The 20683-nt window shown below is 40.3% G+C and overlaps 2 protein-coding genes across 4 annotated transcripts in view; both read right to left on the bottom strand.

Annotated features, from left to right (window-relative positions):
• The window catches only part of micall2a (mical-like 2a), a 35143-nt gene extending 28176 nt beyond the window's left edge, over positions 1–6967 (bottom strand). For both annotated transcript variants that reach the window (XM_088612279.1, XM_088612280.1), the window contains exons 1-2: positions 6588–6967; positions 2691–2739 (exon numbers count right to left, since the gene is read on the bottom strand). In XM_088612279.1, the coding sequence (XP_088468405.1) occupies positions 2691–2739; positions 6588–6733 (195 nt within the window). In that variant the 5' untranslated portion in view covers positions 6734–6967. The remainder of the gene's footprint in view (positions 1–2690; positions 2740–6587) is intronic.
• Positions 6968–14672: 7705 nt separating this feature from the next.
• On the bottom strand, positions 14673–18908 carry LOC148645340 (uncharacterized). 2 transcript variants are annotated; one of them, XM_088612828.1, is made up of 4 exons: positions 18006–18908; positions 17263–17420; positions 15342–15762; positions 14673–15092 (listed from the first exon to the last, which is right to left on the bottom strand). In XM_088612828.1, the coding sequence occupies exons 1-3, from the start codon at positions 18244–18246 to the stop codon at positions 15385–15387; spliced, it is 777 nt and encodes a 258-aa protein (XP_088468954.1). In that variant the 5' UTR covers positions 18247–18908; the 3' UTR covers positions 14673–15092; positions 15342–15384. The 2 variants fall into 2 exon arrangements, with proteins under 2 accessions (XP_088468954.1, XP_088468953.1); XM_088612827.1 differs by having other exon boundaries at positions 14673–15762; positions 18006–18907.
• Between the last annotated feature and the right edge of the window lie 1775 nt (positions 18909–20683).

Genomic DNA, 20683 nt, shown 5'->3' with positions numbered 1-20683 from the left:
CACCCACTGCCTTCTGTGAGAAAGCTGAAAATCCACTGGCAGATGGAAAGTGGTTCTGGAATGACAGCATGAAATGCAGAGCTGAAACCCACAAAAAAGAATTCTTGCATACAAGCCTGAAGATTCAAGATGTTGCAAAACACAGTGAAGGGTCATATTAACAGCGTCATCCACTGACAAGTTGGCCCAATATATATATATCAGTATCATATGATGAAAAATCTTCATTATGACAGAAGTAGGAGCAACTGGTCTGCAGTCGTTAAGTCAATCTATTCTGTCCTTCCTTTGCTGCAGGAACGATAACAGAGGATTTAAAGCAGGCGGGTATCCAGACACTGATCCAGACTGATCCACCGATTAAATATGTCAGTCAGCTCTGGGGCTAATTGCTCTGCACGATGCTTTAAGCACGACGCCTCTAGGGAGACATGAGCTAATAAACTTCAGGGACTGCAAGGACTCTACCCTTCTGCTGCAGTCCAGTTCAGTCCCGCTTAGTTCGGGTGCAGAATGTCAATCAAAACATTCCAATTTGAAAGAGCTGGTTAAAATTATATTCACTTCAGAACAAGATTACTTGTCTTTTCCTTCAATTTTTAACATTTGAAATTTTCTGTAGAAATCAGAGAATGAGCACCAGAAAGACTCTTCTGACAAACTGTAGGCTAGGGTGAGGTCTGTTTACCTCCCCAGGGAGGCCTCACCATGAGGCAGATTAACTCATAATTACCAGCAGCCATATCACCCTGCAACTCACAACTGGCAACCCACTGAAGCTAAGCAGGTGTGAGCCTGGTCAGTACCTGGATGGGAGACCTCCTGGGAAAAACTAAGGTTGCTGCTGGAAGAGGTGTTAGTGGGGCCAGCAGGGGGCGCTCACCCTGTGGTCCATGTGGGTCCTAATGCCCCAGTATAGTGATGGGGACACTATACTGTAAACAGGCGCCGTCCTTCGGATGAGACGTAAAACCGAGGTCCTGACTCTCTGTGGTCATTAAAAATCCCAGGGCGCTTCTCGAAAAGAGTAGGGGTGTAACCCCAGTGTCCTGGCCAAATTTCCAATTACCAATCATGGCCTCCTAATACTCCCCCTCTATGAATTGGCTACATTACTCTGCTCTCCTCCCCACTGATAGCTGATGTGTGGTGAGCGCACTATGGCTGCCGTCGCATCATCCAGGTGGATGCTACACATTGGTGGTGGTGGAGGGGAGTCCCCATTACCTGTAAAGCGCTTTGAGTGGAGTGTCCAGAAAAGCGCTATATAAGTGTAAGCAATTATTATTATTATTATAATCCTTCTGTGATCGAATAAAATCATCGCACTTTTATTACAAAGTCACGTGACTGGCAACTGAAAACATCTGTGGACACCAAGGTGCACGTGTGTGACAGTAGTGTATCTTACCATGGAACTGAAATACCTTCTATACTCCATGGTAGCCAAGCCCTAAGGATCAACTAATATGAGTCAATCATTAACAAAAGCAGTGCTGTGAGTCAAACTGCTGTTAGATGTTTCCTCTTAATCAGTGACCAACCAACACTGAAAACTTCAAGATGAAGGAAAAGGGGATGGCTTCACGAGTTAACATGTTTCTTCTTGTAAGGAGTGATATCTGCCGATTTAAGATGTGCTTGAATACATGAACTGTTACAGCAACTAAACACATCTTCTTTATGCCAAATATGGTTTTATCGAGATAGGCTTACTACTATCAGAAAAATGGTAAGGAGCAATTGAGCCAATTTTCTATTTGCTTTCCAGAAAGGTACTGATGCACACCCTTCAGCCATCGATAACAACAGGTTATTTTCCAGGCAGGCGTCAGGGACATTATCAATCTGATCACAAAGTCCAGCTCCTGCTTGACATGCTCACTCTTTTCTTTCTGTCTCCATTTGGATTGAGAACAAATGGCTCATGTCAGTGATCTTTTACTTTTTCCATCTGGTTTTCCTACTGGTACCAAAATTTGACATAAATGTGAACCTTTTTGCACTGCACCAAAACATGATGCCTGTATCTAGCACTGTAATGTCTGAGCATAAGTACTATTTTTGGTACAGTACAATGAAACATTTCAAATATACAGTACAACTTTTGTAGAAATTATAACATATATCATATTTAGCACATAGAGTAGTACAAAAGCCTATAACATTATACAAAGTCTTTTATGGATAAAGTTTGCAAATATCTTTTCAAATATTAGCCCACTTTAGACTGAGGGACAACAAAACAGCCTCACAAAAACAACACTTTTAAGGATCAGGGTAGAACAGCTATCCATAGGTATTAACTCTTGAATGCTTTTTTCTTTAAAGTCGTTACCTATCATTATAGCATCTTTAATATTTGTGAAATAACAGAGAGCTGCTGTCAAATTTAGACTCCAGAGGTAATTTCTGATGAGCTCCCACCAATTAAAAGAAATACATTATTTTCTAGTGTACACAGTCATAAGTTCCAGGGGACATCATAATTCGTGTGTCACGTGCACAATATCAGTGGGATTAATACATACCTGTGCCACCATTTGTTTTTGCAAGACATAATTGTGTAAAGCACGCCTTTATCACTTCAACATACTTATAGGAAGAGGCAAACAAATTCACAGAGACACTTGGCATACAGATAAAATCGGGTCAGTTAGGCAATTAAAAAATATTTAAATAGTCCTTACCAAGCTGTTGTTTTCATATACATTTTCTTTACTGAGAGAATCAAAGTCTCTGAAAAAAAAAGTAGAACACAATGCTATTAATCACAATCTGAGCAAATATTTGGGTATGTGGGAGAACCTCATGGGAAATATGAATATCCCAATCTCCCGGGAATCAAAGCACTCCAATCTTCCAAATGCTGTTCCTGAACTTTTACCAGCCAAGCTGTTACTTGTTTAACTGTGGCCCCCAGGCAATATGCAAATATTTGTTAGTAAATAGGTTCAGTTGCTCCTCATAAACTTGCCATTTGAGAGATGATGGGCAGATGAATCTGTTTCACTGCTCTAGACTCTTTCACACTGTTAAAAAGATGTAACTTTTTGGTTACCTGGATTATTTCCAAATAAATACAGATATTTCCTTTACCCAAAACAATATCTAGGAGAAAGTTGTAAAAAGTAAACAAATACAGGTTTTATTAGTCTGGAACAATCTGAACAATTCTGCAGGAATAAAGAAAGGGAACTCAGGGCCTACAGTATATTAACATGTAAAGCTATCGAACAGCTAAGAACAGCTCAGTGTCTTCTCCTTATTTTTGAACAAAAAACTATCTTACAGTTAACTTCTTAATCAGTAATAACATAAATATAAATTAGGAAATAACCTTACTTTTATCCAGGCCCTGAAAAATTGGGCAACAAACTACTCCTACAGTATATTTCATACAGAAGCACATCATCTGTAACATCTGTAACAATGTATGCATCGAAGCATATGTACTGTAAAAAGCTGATTAACTGGGCACACGAAGATAAAATCTGACAATGAGAAAACAATAAAGGTGCCTAATATTCAACCATGCTATCATTTTAGGTTTACCAGAAAGATGGGCACAATATGTTTCTCATTTAATCAAACAGTAGCATTTGTTATTCAAATTAAATATCAGGCTGGATAAAATATGAATAACATTATGTACCATTTACAGAAACAATATAGTATACAAAATTGTCAGTTTTTACGTTAATTTTTATGACATGGGGAATCTAAATCACATTTCGTTTTGACTGTGAGCAAAAAAGACACTACTATAATTGAGGTCAATTCTAAATGACTCTGTTGGACATATAAACTAATTAACAATCAGCAGAAGGAGCCCTGAATACTACTAAAAGCAGAAAATGCATGTACACATAACCCTATGACTCTGTACACACTCGACTCAAAAGGTTAAGCAGATTAGCGTCTGTACTGTCTTTACTTACAGTACAAATAATTTTAGCTCCCATAAACACAGTCATCTTGTACTTTCATAATACAGAAACTCAGATATATCCTATGAAGGCATGCCATGAACTGGCTTCTCTGCTAGTGAGGGAGTGCTGCGTGTACTTAGTCCTACAGTACCTTCTACCCTGTGCTTGTGACATGAAGTGAATTTCCTTAACCCTCACCAAGGCAAGCAGCTGACTGAGCACACTGGTATGGAAAAATGGAGCATTAACCTCAGCCTGCTTGAATAAACTGTGGTCCAGTGACCACTGGGACCAAATCTGTTGTTTTCTTGAACTGGAGTAAGGTAAAGAAATTACCTTGTCAATAAAGATGCAGTTCATTATCAGTGCATTTCTTTCTCATTCCTCCAAATGTGCCTGTAAACAACATTGCTACACTTTCTGCCCTCGGCCTCTACCTCAGGTCCTAACTGTTCAGGGCCAGCCTGCAGGATGGTAATATGGGGTGTCATCCGGTATACAGTGGACACTAAGATTAAGAGGGTGTGAAATACACACCGATTTTGATGATCATGTTCAGGAACAAATGTTTCTGCAGGCTAAAGCTTCCTTGGGTTACTGTAGGTTTAAAAATACGTGCTCACAATGTTTTAGACAGCAAATGACAGAGTCTGTTAAGAGAAGTGCAAATGTAAAAAAAAAAGTGCAGTGGAAATGCTCCAGTTAGGATGTTTTGAAAGGGGGTTCTTTCTCCAAATCACAGGGTTCCCACATGCGAGGACCCACCCAAGTACTGGCTCCTGCCCCCCAGGGAAAGCAGGGAGTGTGGCATTATTATACAAATTTCCCCATGGCCCCATGGCATCGGGAAACAGCTCAGACGTACTGTATAACGCCCCCACTGGGACCCTTACTGACCCATCAGTCTGTAAAATAAACCACAGGGGAATACAGCTTACTTTAAAGAATTTAGTCTAAGTGTGCAGGGTGGAAGCTTGGAACACTGCTGTTGACGCAGCCAGAGTATTGTTACAGTACCTGGAGGTTTCACAGTAGCCAGAGGGCTTTAGTTTAAGGGACTTTGGGCAGAAATGTACTGCAGAAGGGGAGGGTTAGGGACACAACCACTCAAATAATGTTACTTTTTGTTACAGTTAAGGGGAGAAACATTTGACAAGAATGAATTATAAAGAGGAAAACTATATTCTTGCCTTTCATAGAAACAATACAAGTCCAATTCAAGGATATACCTGTAATATAACTTAATCTTTAATTATAAGTGTTTTGAAAATGTCGTATGTGATGAAGCATTGACAGGACTTCATGGGAAGACAAATATGATACCCTGGCCAAAACTATTTTAATAAAAGTCTTAATGCAGTTATCATGATTCTCATTTCAAGAAATGAGTTATACAGTATCTACACTCAAATGCATTGTATCTTCCCTGAACTGAAAGGGCAAACATACAGTACTGCAATACTACTGACAGAAGTTCAGATCTTGGTTTTTTGTCTGCAAGAGATTAAAAATTAACAAATTCTGTCAATATAACTGGTAACTGTGAAGATTAAATCAACATATTAGATCCAAAACTCTATCCAGATTTCTCAGAAGAAAGATTTATTTGAAGTAGCTTTCAAACTGTGGACACATTCACTTCCTTGTGGCAAATAGACCACGAAGCAAAGATCCACAAGTTACCTTTTGATTCAGAGCAATAACCATCCAATAACCTCTCGGCGTCACGGTTTTGTCAGAAACTCAGCTGTTTTCGTGGTGCACACTGAATTAATGCTCTGACTTTTCAATGTATGATTCTATCACAAGTATCTATTTTGGGGGGGTTAGAGGTTCAAAAGCCATTAATATAAACTAAATGCTTGTCAGTAATTAGTGTCCAAACCCGTTTCCCTATGGATTGACAGTCAAAAGAATATCCATTACCAAGTAGCAGAAAGCAAAGCAATGTTAAGAAAAGGGAAAATGAAAATCTGTTAATCCGCAGATTTTTCATTTTATAACAATTAAATAAAACCGGGTTTAACAGAATGGCTTATGGTTTTTAAATGGCTATAATTCCAAAAATAAACACAATGAATGCAGTTTTTCGTACTCACGAGTTAAGAGCAAAATGCCATTTCACACAACAAGTAGTAAAGTGGTTTGGTTTCTTTGAAATCTTTGTATCACGCTGGAAACCAAAGCCTTTTTTTAAAGCCTGTCGGGTCATGTTCTTTCACATTCGTAACTTCCAGCACTAGGTTATGAGTTCAGTACCGGCAGCAACTACCGGGAACAAGTTCTCCAGTTTTCAGGAAAACACGTTGTGAACCCATACACAGCAGAATGTAATTTACAGGACGGTGTTGTTAATTATTTGCAGATGCGCATATCGGTTAGCGTTACTCACGCAGTGATATCTGTTATTTGAGCATTAAACGACATTCCCAATACCACAATTGTCAAGGACACTGCGTAGCTGTAGTAAACCTATTAAACAAACTAAACTAAAACAAAAAACCCCAACATAGTTTAACTAAGGCAACATAAAAAGTGTGCTACTGTATACTACATTCACAGCGTTTCACCATACTATAATATTAGATAGGTCATACAGGACAATCTACTACATTTACACCAGAGTTTAGAACAACGTATTAAGAAGTTACTTACATGAGATCGGGTCTGTGTTTGTGGATAAGGGCACAGAACGCCAGTCCATCCCTGAAAGAGGTTGTCATATTGATAATTGCCACATCTCGATATCCATCACACTGTATTTTACACCACTGCTGGAGCGCTTTGATACTGGCAGCCATCCTTCAGCGGGATATTTAGGCAGGAATGAAAGAAAACTAACAAATCCTGGAAGCCTTAACTCATGCAAATAGCCCAGCATCCAAACCGGGAGGTCTGTCAGCGTTTCTCAGTGTTTATGTACAGAATTTGCTTCGGCTGCTGCTGTGGAAAATTCCGATATTAGCAAATGAAAGTACCGAACTTTTCCTGCAGTTGCCAAATGCCAGAAAGTACAAACTGAAACAATACCTGAAGAGGTTTTGGTGTGACGTAACGTGGGAGGAGCTTGTGAGTGTAGGATTAGTTCATACCGAACCCAGCGTAGTCTGTGTTTATTTTATTTTTGTATGTGAAAATATTTTATAATAGTAACAAGTCTGGAATTAAATAAAAACTGCAGCGAGTGGAATGTTTCCTTTAGCACTACAATGCTGTTTTTGAGCTCTTTTCTGTATTAAAGGGTCATGCACATTGCATTGCTGCCCCCAGATTTTTCGAGTTGTATATATTTATAAACAGTCTGACAGGGGTGGCGAGGAAAAGGTTTCTCTAGGACAAAAATGAAACTATGCACTTTCCTAGGGGGCACTGTAACTACATCATCCTTCATAATTGGAAGTGTTCTTTCGCCACTTTAACATAATAACATTCAGTTAATATAACTTATTGACAGTATACGAAAGCCAGTTACTTAATACACAGTATGTTTAATATACAATATCTGTAGTGTTATTTCCACATTTCAACTTTGACGCCTGCCATGCATCACTTAAGGCATAACAGCTGTTTTGAATACCTACAACGTATTCAAAATGTTAGCAGAGCCGCCTCCGCCGTCACTGGCAGCAGACACTCGTAACTCACACATTCTCTGTACCAGACTGCACCGCGAGAGCTGCTGGAGAACAGCAGCAGGACAGTGTCATCGGTGCTCCTCCCTTCCTGACCCACTGAGAATTTCTCTACCACCACTAGTCTCTGGGGGGCTCTGCTAATGATGGAGTGTTCCATAGTGGGGGTCACCATGTCAGTCTCCTAGACCCCTGATTGACCGTCTCCATTCTGGCATCCTGTTAAAAACATGCACTGGCGCTCCACCTGGTGCAGGACTGGCCACCTTCTGTGAGATCCAGATACAGTGAAAACGTCTGGTCTGCTTGGGCCCACTCCAGCTTCCTCAGCAGTCCTGGCTTGTGCACCTGTGCATCCTGGGCCTCAGCATGGGCTCATGTTGGATCTAGGTGACACATTACCTAGGTATCGTTGCGACTGCTCAAGAGCAACACAGGGAGGAACTATGAACCCCTGGATGACAGCAAGAGGCCCATGACCATTACCATGAACCAGATGACAGCAACCTGAAGCGTGCAGCAGGGCAGCAAGATGGCAACACAGAGAGTGTGATGGAGGCTTGCTTTCAAGACCACCACAGAGGCTGACAAGATGACGGAAGACTGCACCCAAACTAACCAAGTCCATCACACCAACGGCACTGACAACGCAAGACCCGTTTTTACAAGAGGGCCAAGGCAGAGGAGGAAATCAGACACATGGTCAGGTGCTATAGCCAGGTGGAGGTGGTGCACTGGGACAGGTTGGCTTCCTTTAGGCAGCACAATGACTCAATGAGAGACAGCTCGCAAGTCTTGGACAGGCCAGATGAGGAGCCAGAGCCAGGTTGGTCTTCAGGTCCTTCTAACTAATGGACATGGTGGGGACATCTGGACTTGGGTAGCACCAGTGGGGCACCGACTGGCCAAAACAGGTCAAGTCCAGTAAGGTTTCATTGTCCTGAAGCTCCCACAGAAGTTCATCCCTTCGCTCAGCTTCTACAGTCAACACTGAACCGAACATATATTATATGACCCCCAAGGGCAGGATACTTTAAACTTTGTAGCCGACTATGCTATGTAGCAATTTTAATGGTGCTAGGACCCTTTCCTCCCTGCAACCAGTTTTTCATACCTCCCAGAACTAGACAACACATATTTTTCAAGTCTCCTTAGAGCCTATGTAGAGTTAGAGGAAATCACCGTACAGTATTTCCAAAACTGAAAGACGGACCAGTAGGTCTTTGAAATCCCAGAAGCTGAACATTCCAAGCCCACACTGTACACATGGTGAATCTGCTCATTAATATACTATTGGCATTGTACTGTAGGACTCTCTGAATCACAAAGCACACGAGCTTAATGCAGTACAGTATGTTTTCTAAAATACTGTGCTTATACACATCATATTTTTTAAACAGTCAAGCTATCAATTGATCTACAGTATCTAGCAAAAACTAAGCAAATATTTAAATGCAGCAAAATAATTTTAAATTACAGGTAACAGCCATTTACAGTAGTATTGTCAAACCACTGAATTCATTACTTTTTAAAAAAACATAAGACATAATTCATCACAGAACATGTTTCTTCTTTTTCAACTTTAATCATTTTTGTTATGATTATAACTTAGTTTATCAGTTTTCATTTACGTATTAACATTCATAGTTCTCAACAATGCAATATTTTCCAATGTAGTAAATGCACAAACGTTTGCTACTGTTCTTTTTCTTCCAAATATACTGTATGTAGTGTACTACATCATATTTCATCAGGTGGTTATTTATATTAAACTGTTAGGTATGCTAAACTAAATGAATTAAGTTTTTCAATAACCTAAATTAATAGAAAATGTAATCCAATTTAATCCAAGTGTGAAATTAAATGACTGCCATACCACTTTAATGAGGAAAATATTCTCCAATTTGTTTTTCACGGAGAATGTATTTTTTTTCCGTCTAAAGAAACTTTAGTGAACAAGATTTAAAAGCAAAGTTTTCTCTTTTAAACTGCAAAGATACTCCAGGCCTAATTATGAAGTTAAAAAAACAATGTAGTTGAATTATTGTACCATAAAACACATAATGATAGAACTTTGTGGAGATTATGAATTGTTTGTCATATAGACAAAAAGCAGATCCTACTGATCCTATGAAAACTTTGTCAAATATTTCAAGAAGATTTGGAGACATCGAGTTATTTCATAAATAACACAAACAAATATACAGAGTATGATACTAATTGCATATTGGGCATCATCACTTAAGAAAACACGACAAAAAGTCAGTTGTCTTTCCTCATTATGGAACCTGTTCCTGCTCAAAGGCATTGTCTCGGAAAATTAAAGGTACAATTACTACACAACCAGGACCTCATAAGTGGAAATGGGGTTTCTGTGCAAACCAAGACTGCTGTCTATCCACCATTTTTAGTATCAACTTGTGGCCTGTAATACTGACTCCTGCTGTTTAAAAAAACATTTGGCCAAACAATGTGTCATTCTAGTGAGCATACGATGAATATCTGATGTCCTTAGTCCTGCAAATACCAATTGCCTTATAACCATCAATTTGTTTTCTCAGCTCTGGCTGCTTCTTTCTATGGAACCAGTGAACTGACAGAGGTGCAACTTGAAATATTTCAAAACTGTTCAAGATGAAAATGAATAAATAGGGTATTAATCTCTCACGTATAGGGTGTGGGCAATCAAGATATTAATTACTTATCATATTGATATTCTTCTGACTTGAATGCAACATGGGACCCAAACCACTTTGACTTTCTTGTAAGAAACAAATCTAATATTAATAATAAGAAGAAATCCTTTCAAATACAAAATTCATTCCAATCCTATCATAAATCCTAAATATTATTCCTTGTGATATCATATTTCTGTTGAATCTTAAATACACATGAGCTATTCTTCAGAATCAGTATTGTATCAGATGTTCCCCTGCTCTCCTGATGTTAATCCTTTTGGAATCTTGGTGATTAGCATCTGTTTTTGAATGATTTTCAGAAAAAAAAGTTCATGATGAAAGAATTCAAAGAACCGAAGTACATGATATATTTCTTTTTTTACATGTATTTATATAACATTATTGTACAGCACCTCCAAAAGGGTGGAAGGTTTTGGCATCACTACAAAAACTGCAGCAAACAAATAACACTCAACACAAAATAAATATGTGTTTAAAATAAACAATAGTCCTAGTCATACAACAATACATATACACATACAAACATCTCACTCTGCCTTTATTACATTATCATTACATTAGTATGATAGCTTCATATAGGAAACAATAACTTACTGTAGCTGTGTTTAATAACAATTACACAGAGTATAAAGATGTTTGTAACAACATCTGTATTATTTCTGTAACCATGCAATGAAGAAAAAGCAGCCATAAAGTGCTTCAACATTAGATCTGTGGAGCAATAATCAAGGTCTTCCTGTGAGTCTGTTCATAGCAGAAGTGTTAATCGAAGTGTTAATTGAGTTATATAGAAGGATCAGTCAAGTCACCAAAAGGTCAGTCGTAAAATCCTGAAATGGGACTTCTTTTTTCCTGCCTTGCCCGGCGTGCTCATGTGACAGTAACATATTACTTCCCAGAGAGGCCCTGGCTTTGAAACAAGGCCCATGTTTAGAAACAACTCAAACCATAGCCTTCAATCCCATAATCCCCACAGGAAATGCCCTGATTCAGAAGAATAGAATGTATCTGACATGAAACTGCTGTTTTGTGTAATAGGAAGGAAAAAAACACTTAAGCCCAGAAAAGGCTTGTTGCTGCACAGATGCCCAATCCCATTCAAAATGCTACATCTGGAAAGAATTACTTGGCCCTCTGCATTAAGCTCTCTCAGTTTGCATGCACCCAAGAGTGCTGTGTCTGCAGTATTTATTTATGGCTGGCCTTAACTATCTCAAACATCCAGGCAAGTAGCTTCCCAATTTTCCTTTATTCATTTGTCTATTCAGTTTGGAATTGTAGTGAGCACTGAATCCGCTCAAATGTGCTAGGGGACTCATTGTATTTCCAAATGAGGCCCAAAATTGTATATTGTATTATTATTATTATTATTATTATTATGATTATTATTATTATTATACAGATTAATTATCTAAACCCCCAAAATTACCAAATGTTTTAATTGATCTGGAGAAATTTGATGTATTTTACAGTAGCTATTGATTTCCTTTAATACAGAATTGTGAATAGCCATGCTAAATAACCCTTGCAGCCCACATGCAGTATGATAACGTCTAATAGCCTGTAGGTGGCAGTGGAGGCCTTCCAAGAGTTTCCTAAACCCATGGCTGTTGTGGCTTTAAACAGAGGGAGAAGGTGTCACTTGCTAATTCATGAAAACGTCTAATGCAGAGGGTGTTTAATGAGAGCTCATTGTGACAGATTGAAGCAGGAAAAATAAAATATACCTGTGATTAGCTGAAAGAAAACTATGTGAAACAGAACAGTTTCCCGCTGGCTGCCATACAAGAAAGAACCAACATGTTATTGCGAAGTCTCTACATCTTTGTGCAGACAAGAGTGCCTGTGGCATCTTGCTTCCATCCTGCGGTCCTGGCAAACACTGTCTGAAACAGGATGCCAGTGCAACATGCAGCCAACGAGATCCCTTTTCCTGTCAACCAACAGCTCTTAACCCCTGAAACAGAATTGTGTCGTTTTTTTCCATATTCACATTAAGGTATTCCACCTTTTATGCTTGTTCACTTCTAATATTTGAAGCGGAATATTTCATTTCAAACACGGGTTATGTTTCTAACATACCTTGGAATGCTTTTATCATCCCTGCAAAGCTAATGTGCATCATACGGTTTGTCTCTTGTACCCTGGTAATAAAAACATTACAAGAAGACAACTTCACAGTTATTATGTTGGATAATGGATAAATATAAATAGAATACATTATAGCACTATCAAAAAGACAGCTCTGCAAACATGTTAACAAAAATGTACCTTTTAGCCGTACACACTTACTGTACATGGGGTAGAGCCATATTCCTGACAACGACAACGAACAACAGACAAAAAGGACAACGAGAGGGCTGATTATATGATCTCTGATGCCAGTCCTAAGGATCTATAAGTAGAGGGTTTTTAGTAAATCTGGAACCTGATCATTTTCCATAACCAATCATGCTGTCAGAAGTATACACTCTAGACCCCTAGAACATGAGTATTTATTTTAAAATAGCATATAGGCAGCAGCGCCATCTTGTAGCCCGATCTTGTCAGATCTCAGAGGCCAAGCAGGGCTGGACCTGGTTAGTCATAGAAGAAGGGTTTCTAAGTAAAAGCAGATTTCTGATGTTAGTGGTGTTAGATTACCGGTAGGTGGCCTTCTTCCCTCTCTCCAGAATTTCCAGATGAAAGCCTCAGTGAGCAGCTCGAGGGAGCAGTGGTTATCCTTGATGCCTCGCAGCGCTAGGTCCCAGGTTCAATTCCTGGAGGTCTATCTGTGTGGAGTTTGCATGTTCTCCACACGTTCATGTCAGCTTCTCTAGGTCAATTGACTTCTGGGAAAATCGGCCCTGTTGTGAGTGTGTGTTTGTCCCTGTGTGTACCCTGCCACAGACTGGCATCCCATCCAGGGTGAATCCTGCCTTGCGCCCACTGCTTGCCAGGATAGACTCCAGCTTCCCTCGCCCCTGAACTGGACTAGAACATGAACGGACTAGAACCTGAATGGCACACACTGTGCTGTAGGAGGCGTATTTGGACAATGAGTTAAACTGTTTCCTGAAGACGTGATAATGAAATCCCATAGCACCGTTTGAATATATAGTGGTGCAAACCCCAATGTTCTGGCTTAATTTCGCTCCAGGATTCAACAATCTGGGCTACGGAAAGTTCCCCGTAACTCGGCTGGCAATCTCACGCCACTGTGCAGTGCAGGCAATGCTGCTGTTAATGTGGTGGATTCAAATCCTACATGCAAGGTGCTTTGGAGTCCTTAGGCATGAAGTGTTGTAAAGTATTGTTAAAATGATTAAATCTATGACATGAATGATTTATGTGCAACACACAGTACTGCAGATTTAAAAACCGTACTAAAGATGAGTAAGGGTCTAAATCCATCCACCCCATTTTCTAACCACTTCATAATACTCAGGGTCAAGGGGAACAGAAGCTTATTCCAGCAAACAGCGAGCACAAAGCATGGTACAGTACACCCTGGATGGGACACCAGTCCATTACAGGGCAGACAGACACATTCACACCAGACCCAGTTTTCCCAGAAGACAATTCACCTACCAGTGTGTCCGGACTGTGGGAGGAAACCCACACAAACACAGGGAGAACTTACAGACTCCACACAGACAGCACCCCAAGTCTGTAATTGAACCCAGGGCCCCAGCGCTGTGAGGCAGAAATAAGGGTTTAATTTTCTTGTTAATTTCCAGTAGACATTTTAAGCTAATGGCAGAATTACCCCAGAGTTACTCCTGGGTTATTATGCGCAATCAGGAATTAACAAAACAATTTAAAATTCAAATGTAAAATCATTGCTTCTCAAGGAAAGATTTTTCTATATGAAAAAAAAATATCTTCATAATGTGCAAAACATTGAAGTATAAGAAGAGACAAAAAAAACTGACTAGCAGTATAATGTTTACTTTTATTTACTTGTGTCCTAATGTGAACCCTACAATCAGTCAGCTTTTCCATAAATGTGATTTATTTTCAAGACAGATGACAGTTAACTGTTAGAACAGATAAAAAACAGAAACAGGGGTTCTGAAGGATTTTGAAGCTGAGATTTGGAGCTGAGCAATTTTGTAGGAGAAAATAATTTTAAAGAGCCAGATGAAGCTTTGTAGGAAAAGAGATACAACATACTACATTGAGCAAACTGAGTACCCTGGAACAGACAAGTATAAAATATTGTCTTTACTGAACCCAAGACATGGGAAAATTTACTTTCAAAACAAGCAATGTTATTCCTGGATTTTTTTCAATTAATTATCACTGAACAAAGTTCAGAAACAAGAATGTCAGATAAGAGATCCCCTGAGTTCTGCCAAAAGTGTTTCATGCACAAAATAAGGCACTTTTCCATGTTACATTCACAGATTGATTAATATTAAGGCCTGTCGTATAAAAAAAGCATATCATTTATTTCAAAAGAGTTACACAAAAATATTTTTAGGCAATATCTGACAGATTGGAGAACATTCATTTACCGTAAAACATACTCAAACTAGCAAATGGATTTATCAATAAACAACACAAATATGCACTTCAGACAAATCAATCCACCACAAAGGCACACTAAAGGAGTATAAACAAACAATATAAAGTAGACAATTTAAGTTACAAAAATAGTAGGTACATCCAGACAAGACAGAACACCTCCTAGTGTACACATGAAAGTGATTTAAAACAGATGTAGAAGTGCATTTAAGTCCCAGCTCCAGCAACAGGATGGGCCAAATGGCTTCCTTTCTTTCGCAGACTTTCTTCTCCTTATATTTCATAGCAAAAGAATTATATTGTTCAGCTGCTCCGTGTACCTAGAAGTTACATCAGTTACTTCAAGTGATATTCAAGAACAGACGGTACAGTACAGCAATTACACAGTCAGTACCATACACAGAAAGAACAGTCTCTGATTCTTGTTTCTTACTTGCAATGGAGGGACACTGACCTCCATGACGTTTGTTAGTGCGCTGGATGATAACAAGCACATACAGTACAGCAGCACTCTTCCTTACTCTTCCTGGAGATCTCACTGGGGCCACGTGGCAGCTCTTCATACTCACCTGCTTCGGGGGAGTGGGGTCTGTCTCGCCGAAGAGCCGTGCGTCAGTCGCCGTCGCTGCCCGCGCCAGAGGCCTCGGGCTCCAGTTCGGCCAGGGGCCGGGCAGCAGAGCTGTGGATCTCGGCCTCGTGCTCTTTGGCCTTTGCCCGCAGCTTGGCGATGCTGCAGGAGCGCAGGTCCTCAGCGCTGGGGCCGTCCGGCCCCTCCGGCGCCCCCTGCAGTGCGGTCTGGGAGGGGGCTTGTGCTGCAGGCCGGGGGCGGCTGGCGCCCCCCTCGGGCCTCCCCTCCCAGCGCTCACCGTCCGAGCTCTCGGCGTCCTGCGGGGCGCCCCCGCCCCCGTCCCCGGCGGCCGACGTCTCCGCGCTCTTCCCCCGCAGTTTCATCTGCCGCCGCATCTTGGCTCTGCGGTTCTGAAACCAAACCTGAACAAGCAAGACCCTCACAGCGGTGCCACAGTCAGGCAGAACTGCAGCACTGACAGTTACAGCACGACCTCTGGCCACAGGGGGCGTCTTTCAAGATGTTATTTAAGCATGCACAACATAACATCACTTTATTGGCCATATACAGTTTTTTGCATTAGGAATTTGTCTTTTCGCAGACCCCAGCTTGCTCTCCATGAGACACACAGACAGGGAGAGAAGCTGGGGGTCAGAGCGCAGGGTCAGCCATTTACACAGCGCCCCTGGAGCAGCTGGGGTGAAGGGCCTTGCTCAGGGGCCCAACGGAGTAGGATTCCTCTGCCGGTCGCAGTATTCGAACTGGCAACCTTCCAGCCACAGGCAGAACAATGTTTAAGGAATTTATATGACACGTTACGCAGAAATAAGGGTGATTTCCACTAGTCAGGGCAGTTTTGTTGGGTCTGCGTGGGGAACCTCTAGGCAAAGTTTTGCAGTTTTGCAATGCGAAGACTATTAGCCATAGAACAGCTTGTCAGGCACAGCAGGATTGTCCTAATATTGCCAATTGGACACCCTCTTGATTAGTCTAAAATTGATGGGGATCAAGTTGGAAAAGCACTTTAAGCTCTGTCAGTAAGAGCTTCTGGTTTTCTCTCAAATCAGGGTATTTAAAATTACAAGTCTAGGTCAAAGGAAACATATTTCAGGTAAAAGCAGAAATCGGTTACATTTCCTTCATCCCTCTGAGGATCTCTGCATTTGACAAGGTCACCTGATGAAAGCAATTATTGGTGTTGTTACAGCTATTGGTGGCTACAGAAGTGTCTCTAAGAATTTAAATACAATGTGTAACAGCTGGGCAGTGTCTACATTTCCAGCTGCAGAGCACAGAAGATCTGGCTGAGATGTAGGGGTTCCAGACTCAGTGATCAAAGCAATCATAAAGTTCACCTTGGTTAACCTTAGTTAACTAAGTTCTGGGCAAATGATTACCTGTCTAGAAAGGCACTATATGACAGGACAAATATGTACCGGCATGTGTATACTACAACATAGTGTTAAATTAAGAATGTCAAAATGCTACAGGTTCAAATTCTCACTTTAGTAGCAAAGGATTTATCAAACTGTACTGTGTGAAAACTGGTTTCAGGCTGGAATAGGTAATTTAGTAGTTTACATCAGGATTACTTTAGGAATGAGTTGGAAGCCTGTGTGTGCATGCACAATATTGATAAACACACACGGTAAGTCCATCTGTAGTTCTAAACCACAAATACAGATAATCCAAATAATAATGATATTATAACACTAATAATTCTTCATATTCCATCCATACTAGTGCAGGGTCGGGGGGGAAACCTAACCAAACAGGCATCCTGCCCAGGGTGTGCCCCACCTTGCGCCCCGATTCTTGCCTGGACAGGCTGCGGCTCCCCGGCGACCCTGAACCAGATGAAGTGGTCAGACCGCGGACGGGTGGAGTCCAGCCGCCCCTCCTGCCCAGTTCTCCCCGCTCACCTGCACCCGGGCTTCGATGAGGTCCAGCCTGAGCGCCAGGGCCTCTCTCATGAAGATGTCGGGGTAGTGAGTCCTCTCGAAGGCCTTCTCCAGCTCCTCCAGCTGCCAGCTGCTGTAGTTCGCGCGCGCGCGTCTCTGCTTCACCGGCCGGCTCTCGTCTGGAAATTCAGGCACAGTCGACACCAGCCATCAGGCCCGGAGACGCCGCTTTCACCAGCCCGTTTCACGAGTTCCTGTTCTCCAACTTCGGAAAACTGTGCTGACAATAAGGCATCCACTGCACACCGTGTCAGAGGAATACACGTGTGGATACAGTGTGATATACATATTGTACATCTCAGTTTGTTTAATCCATTTTCAAGTGCTTTCATTACTTTATAATATAAATTCTATTGACATTTGAGTAGTTTCTCACAGCTTTTCCTTGCTCATCCTTTTATTACCATTTGCTACCCAATGTTGACTGTTTTCTGTTTAAATGAAACGTGACCCTCTGATTATTATACTACGTAATTGTTCAAATCATGCAGAATATTGTTTATTTAAATCGTACGTCGCACTGTGCTCACAAACAAATCAATTTTCAAAATCTTGCTATAGTTAATGACCTGACAGAGTCATGTATACTCAGGTAAAGTCTTTTAAAATGCGCACTGGAATCTTCTGCCAGTTCAGTCAACCATCGGGAGTGCCTGTAGTCATTTAAAGCTGCGTGGGACATCTGGCCTGCAGTATTGTCTTACCTGTGTACTCCGAGATGCCAACCAAGCCTGCTGCCTGAGTAGCCAGAAGAAGAGCCTGCTTGCAGGGCTCCGGTTGCAGGTAACTCTGGAGGATTTCGTAGCTGATCAGGGAACCTGGCACAAGAAGGCTGGGCAGCTGTGCGGAGCCCAGCCTTGCTGGGAATGCTGGGTAGAGATGCGCTGAAGACGAAGGAAAAAGCCCAGGTGACAGAGCAGACATGAGCTGTCCTGGGCTGAACATCCTGCCTGTCCAGACTCGGTGCAAGTCCAATCTTCACAGGGTTGTCCCGGAGGTTACAGAGAAAAGGAAATGAAGACAAAGAAAACGGTGCTCACTGCTCCCAGGCAGGCACTAATACTATGAAGCCTGAATATATGCACTCAAATTGTAAATGCGGATTAGACCCTGAAACAGAAACTGATCTGCGTCGGATGACATAAAATACAGGCACATCATCGAATCAAGCCACATATGTGCAAAAGTGTCTCTTCGGGTATCATTTCAAACTGAAACCAAGGATCTAAATTGAATCAGAAAATCAGAGAATAAAGAAAATACCATAACAATGGCAAAGCTTTAGAAAGAAGCAGACGGAGCCATTCCAAAAATCTGAAGGATTCCCAGTGAAAAAGAACACTAAATACCTTAGTGAAAAAGTAAAAAAAAAAGTAAAACTGAAGCTTTTTTAAGAAAGTAAAAGACTAGTAATCCTTAAAAAAACATTGATCAAAAACATGAGCTGGTATGTTTCCCCTCAATAAATAGCAATCATTTCCTTTCTGAGTGAAGATGGCCTCACCACTGCAGGAGGTACCTGCACCTGAGCCAGGTGTGAACTACAGTGCTCCTTACCTGTAATCCGCCATCCAGGGACCTCCTCCTCTGGTCACATGGCTTTCAAGAGTCTCTGTCTTAAGAAGGAGAAAAAAACTTCTTCAAAGAAACTCTTCAATCAACTGAAAAGTGTGAATCCGATCAGGGACCTTAGATTGAGTTTCTGAGCAAATATTCACTCTAATGCATCACTCTTATTGACCCGAGTGACACTCAGGCTCAGTGAACTTTACACCATTTCGAAAAAAAATATCAAATATAACATTTGATGTGTAAAATTCAGATCCAAACTACAGTTGGACTTTTGTTGGAAAATATTCTCCATGATTTTAACATTCAACACAAAAATATTGCATGCTAATAGTATTCATGTTAATAAATTTAAAAAAAAATATTTATTTTCAAATCTTGATTTTAAAAATGTTTTTTCTGAGTGTTTTAAAACATGTTTGGAGAAATGTTATTTTATTTTACAGAGTATTCACCTGCTGGGAGTGTTAAAGACACTATAATTTTTTTTAAGTAAATATTTTTACGAATTCCATTTTACTAATAGCAAAGTATACAGGTCACAGAAAGCTCTGCAGCAAAAATTAAAACACAATATTGATCACTAACAGCAACGACAGGGGTGCAATCACAATTACCTATAAAAGGTACTTTTATCATACAAATTAAATTTTACACACGAGAAATTAGCCTTTAATACACTTAGCAGATGAAAGCACTACTGATTCACTATGTGGTGGAAACTAACACTTATTAACAGTAAGGGTTGCAAACTAATATTACTTATAGTTTAAAACTAAAATGACTTAACATTACTTACTAAGCATGATACAATCAGAGGATGACAGCAAAGAAAACAAAAAAGAAAGCAAAGGCAATATCTTCAAGAGAAAAACAGCTCTGTGTAAGCAGCCCTGCAATCCCTTCTTAACACAGCAGATTCTATCTCTTTATGAGTTAAAAAACAAGCAGTCATTGTTTACAAAAGAATCTCGGCTCACTAATTTAACAACAAACATCTTAAAATGAAATTACATGCTGAACTGCAGAATTTTTCAGATGAAGTCTACTTTTGTTTTCTTTTGATGAAGACGTGCACATATTTCAAAGCTATATTTTATTCGTTAAAATCACATCATTTTTAACAAAGTTAATTTAGCCACTTCATATATTTCTAACTACTACTACTAACAATTACAATTACCAAGAAGAGCTCAACGTACAGTACAATGCTGATGAGAGCAAAGACTATACTGTGGTTTAACTTCATGATCACGTGTTATTTTTTCGGATGTTGAAAATACTCTCTGCTCTTAAGTATTGTTTTACTCTCTGATCTGCACTTTCAAAAAAGAAAACATCCATGTTTTTCTCTTGGAGTACAACTGGGTTCGAGCCAGTCTGACTTGTTTAGATTTTCTTCTGTTAGAGGAGTTCACTCACAATGGATTTGGGTCAGGGATTCTCGGCCTTTGAAAACAGATCACTTTCACAATGAAGATTCTGTTCTACTGGAGACTGTGGAACGGAATTTCATGGCTTATATTTTAAGTCATCCACGTTAAAGAAAGGTAATTAAATTACCTCCATTTTGTTGGGCTGATTTACCTTCATTCACTCACCTGCCCCAGCCTTTAAAAGGCCAATTAACACAGTTTAAAATGACTTTTTATTAGCTGTGAAACTGAATGACACTCCATTTCCTGATTACTCCCAATATGTTCATGTATCAACAAACCACATAAAGATGGTTTTTATTCGACTGCAGAAAAATGTAATCACCCTGATTTTGCAACTTTTTCTATCTGTTCTATAAATGGTTTAAAATAATCAC

Source organism: Lepisosteus platostomus, chromosome 19 (genome assembly GCF_059453375.1).
Source record: "Lepisosteus platostomus isolate fLepPlt1 chromosome 19, fLepPlt1.hap1, whole genome shotgun sequence".
Lineage (NCBI taxonomy): Eukaryota > Metazoa > Chordata > Actinopteri > Semionotiformes > Lepisosteidae > Lepisosteus > Lepisosteus platostomus.
The sequence above is the reverse complement of the archived record's forward strand: the minus strand, read 5'-3'. Positions and strand labels throughout refer to the sequence as shown.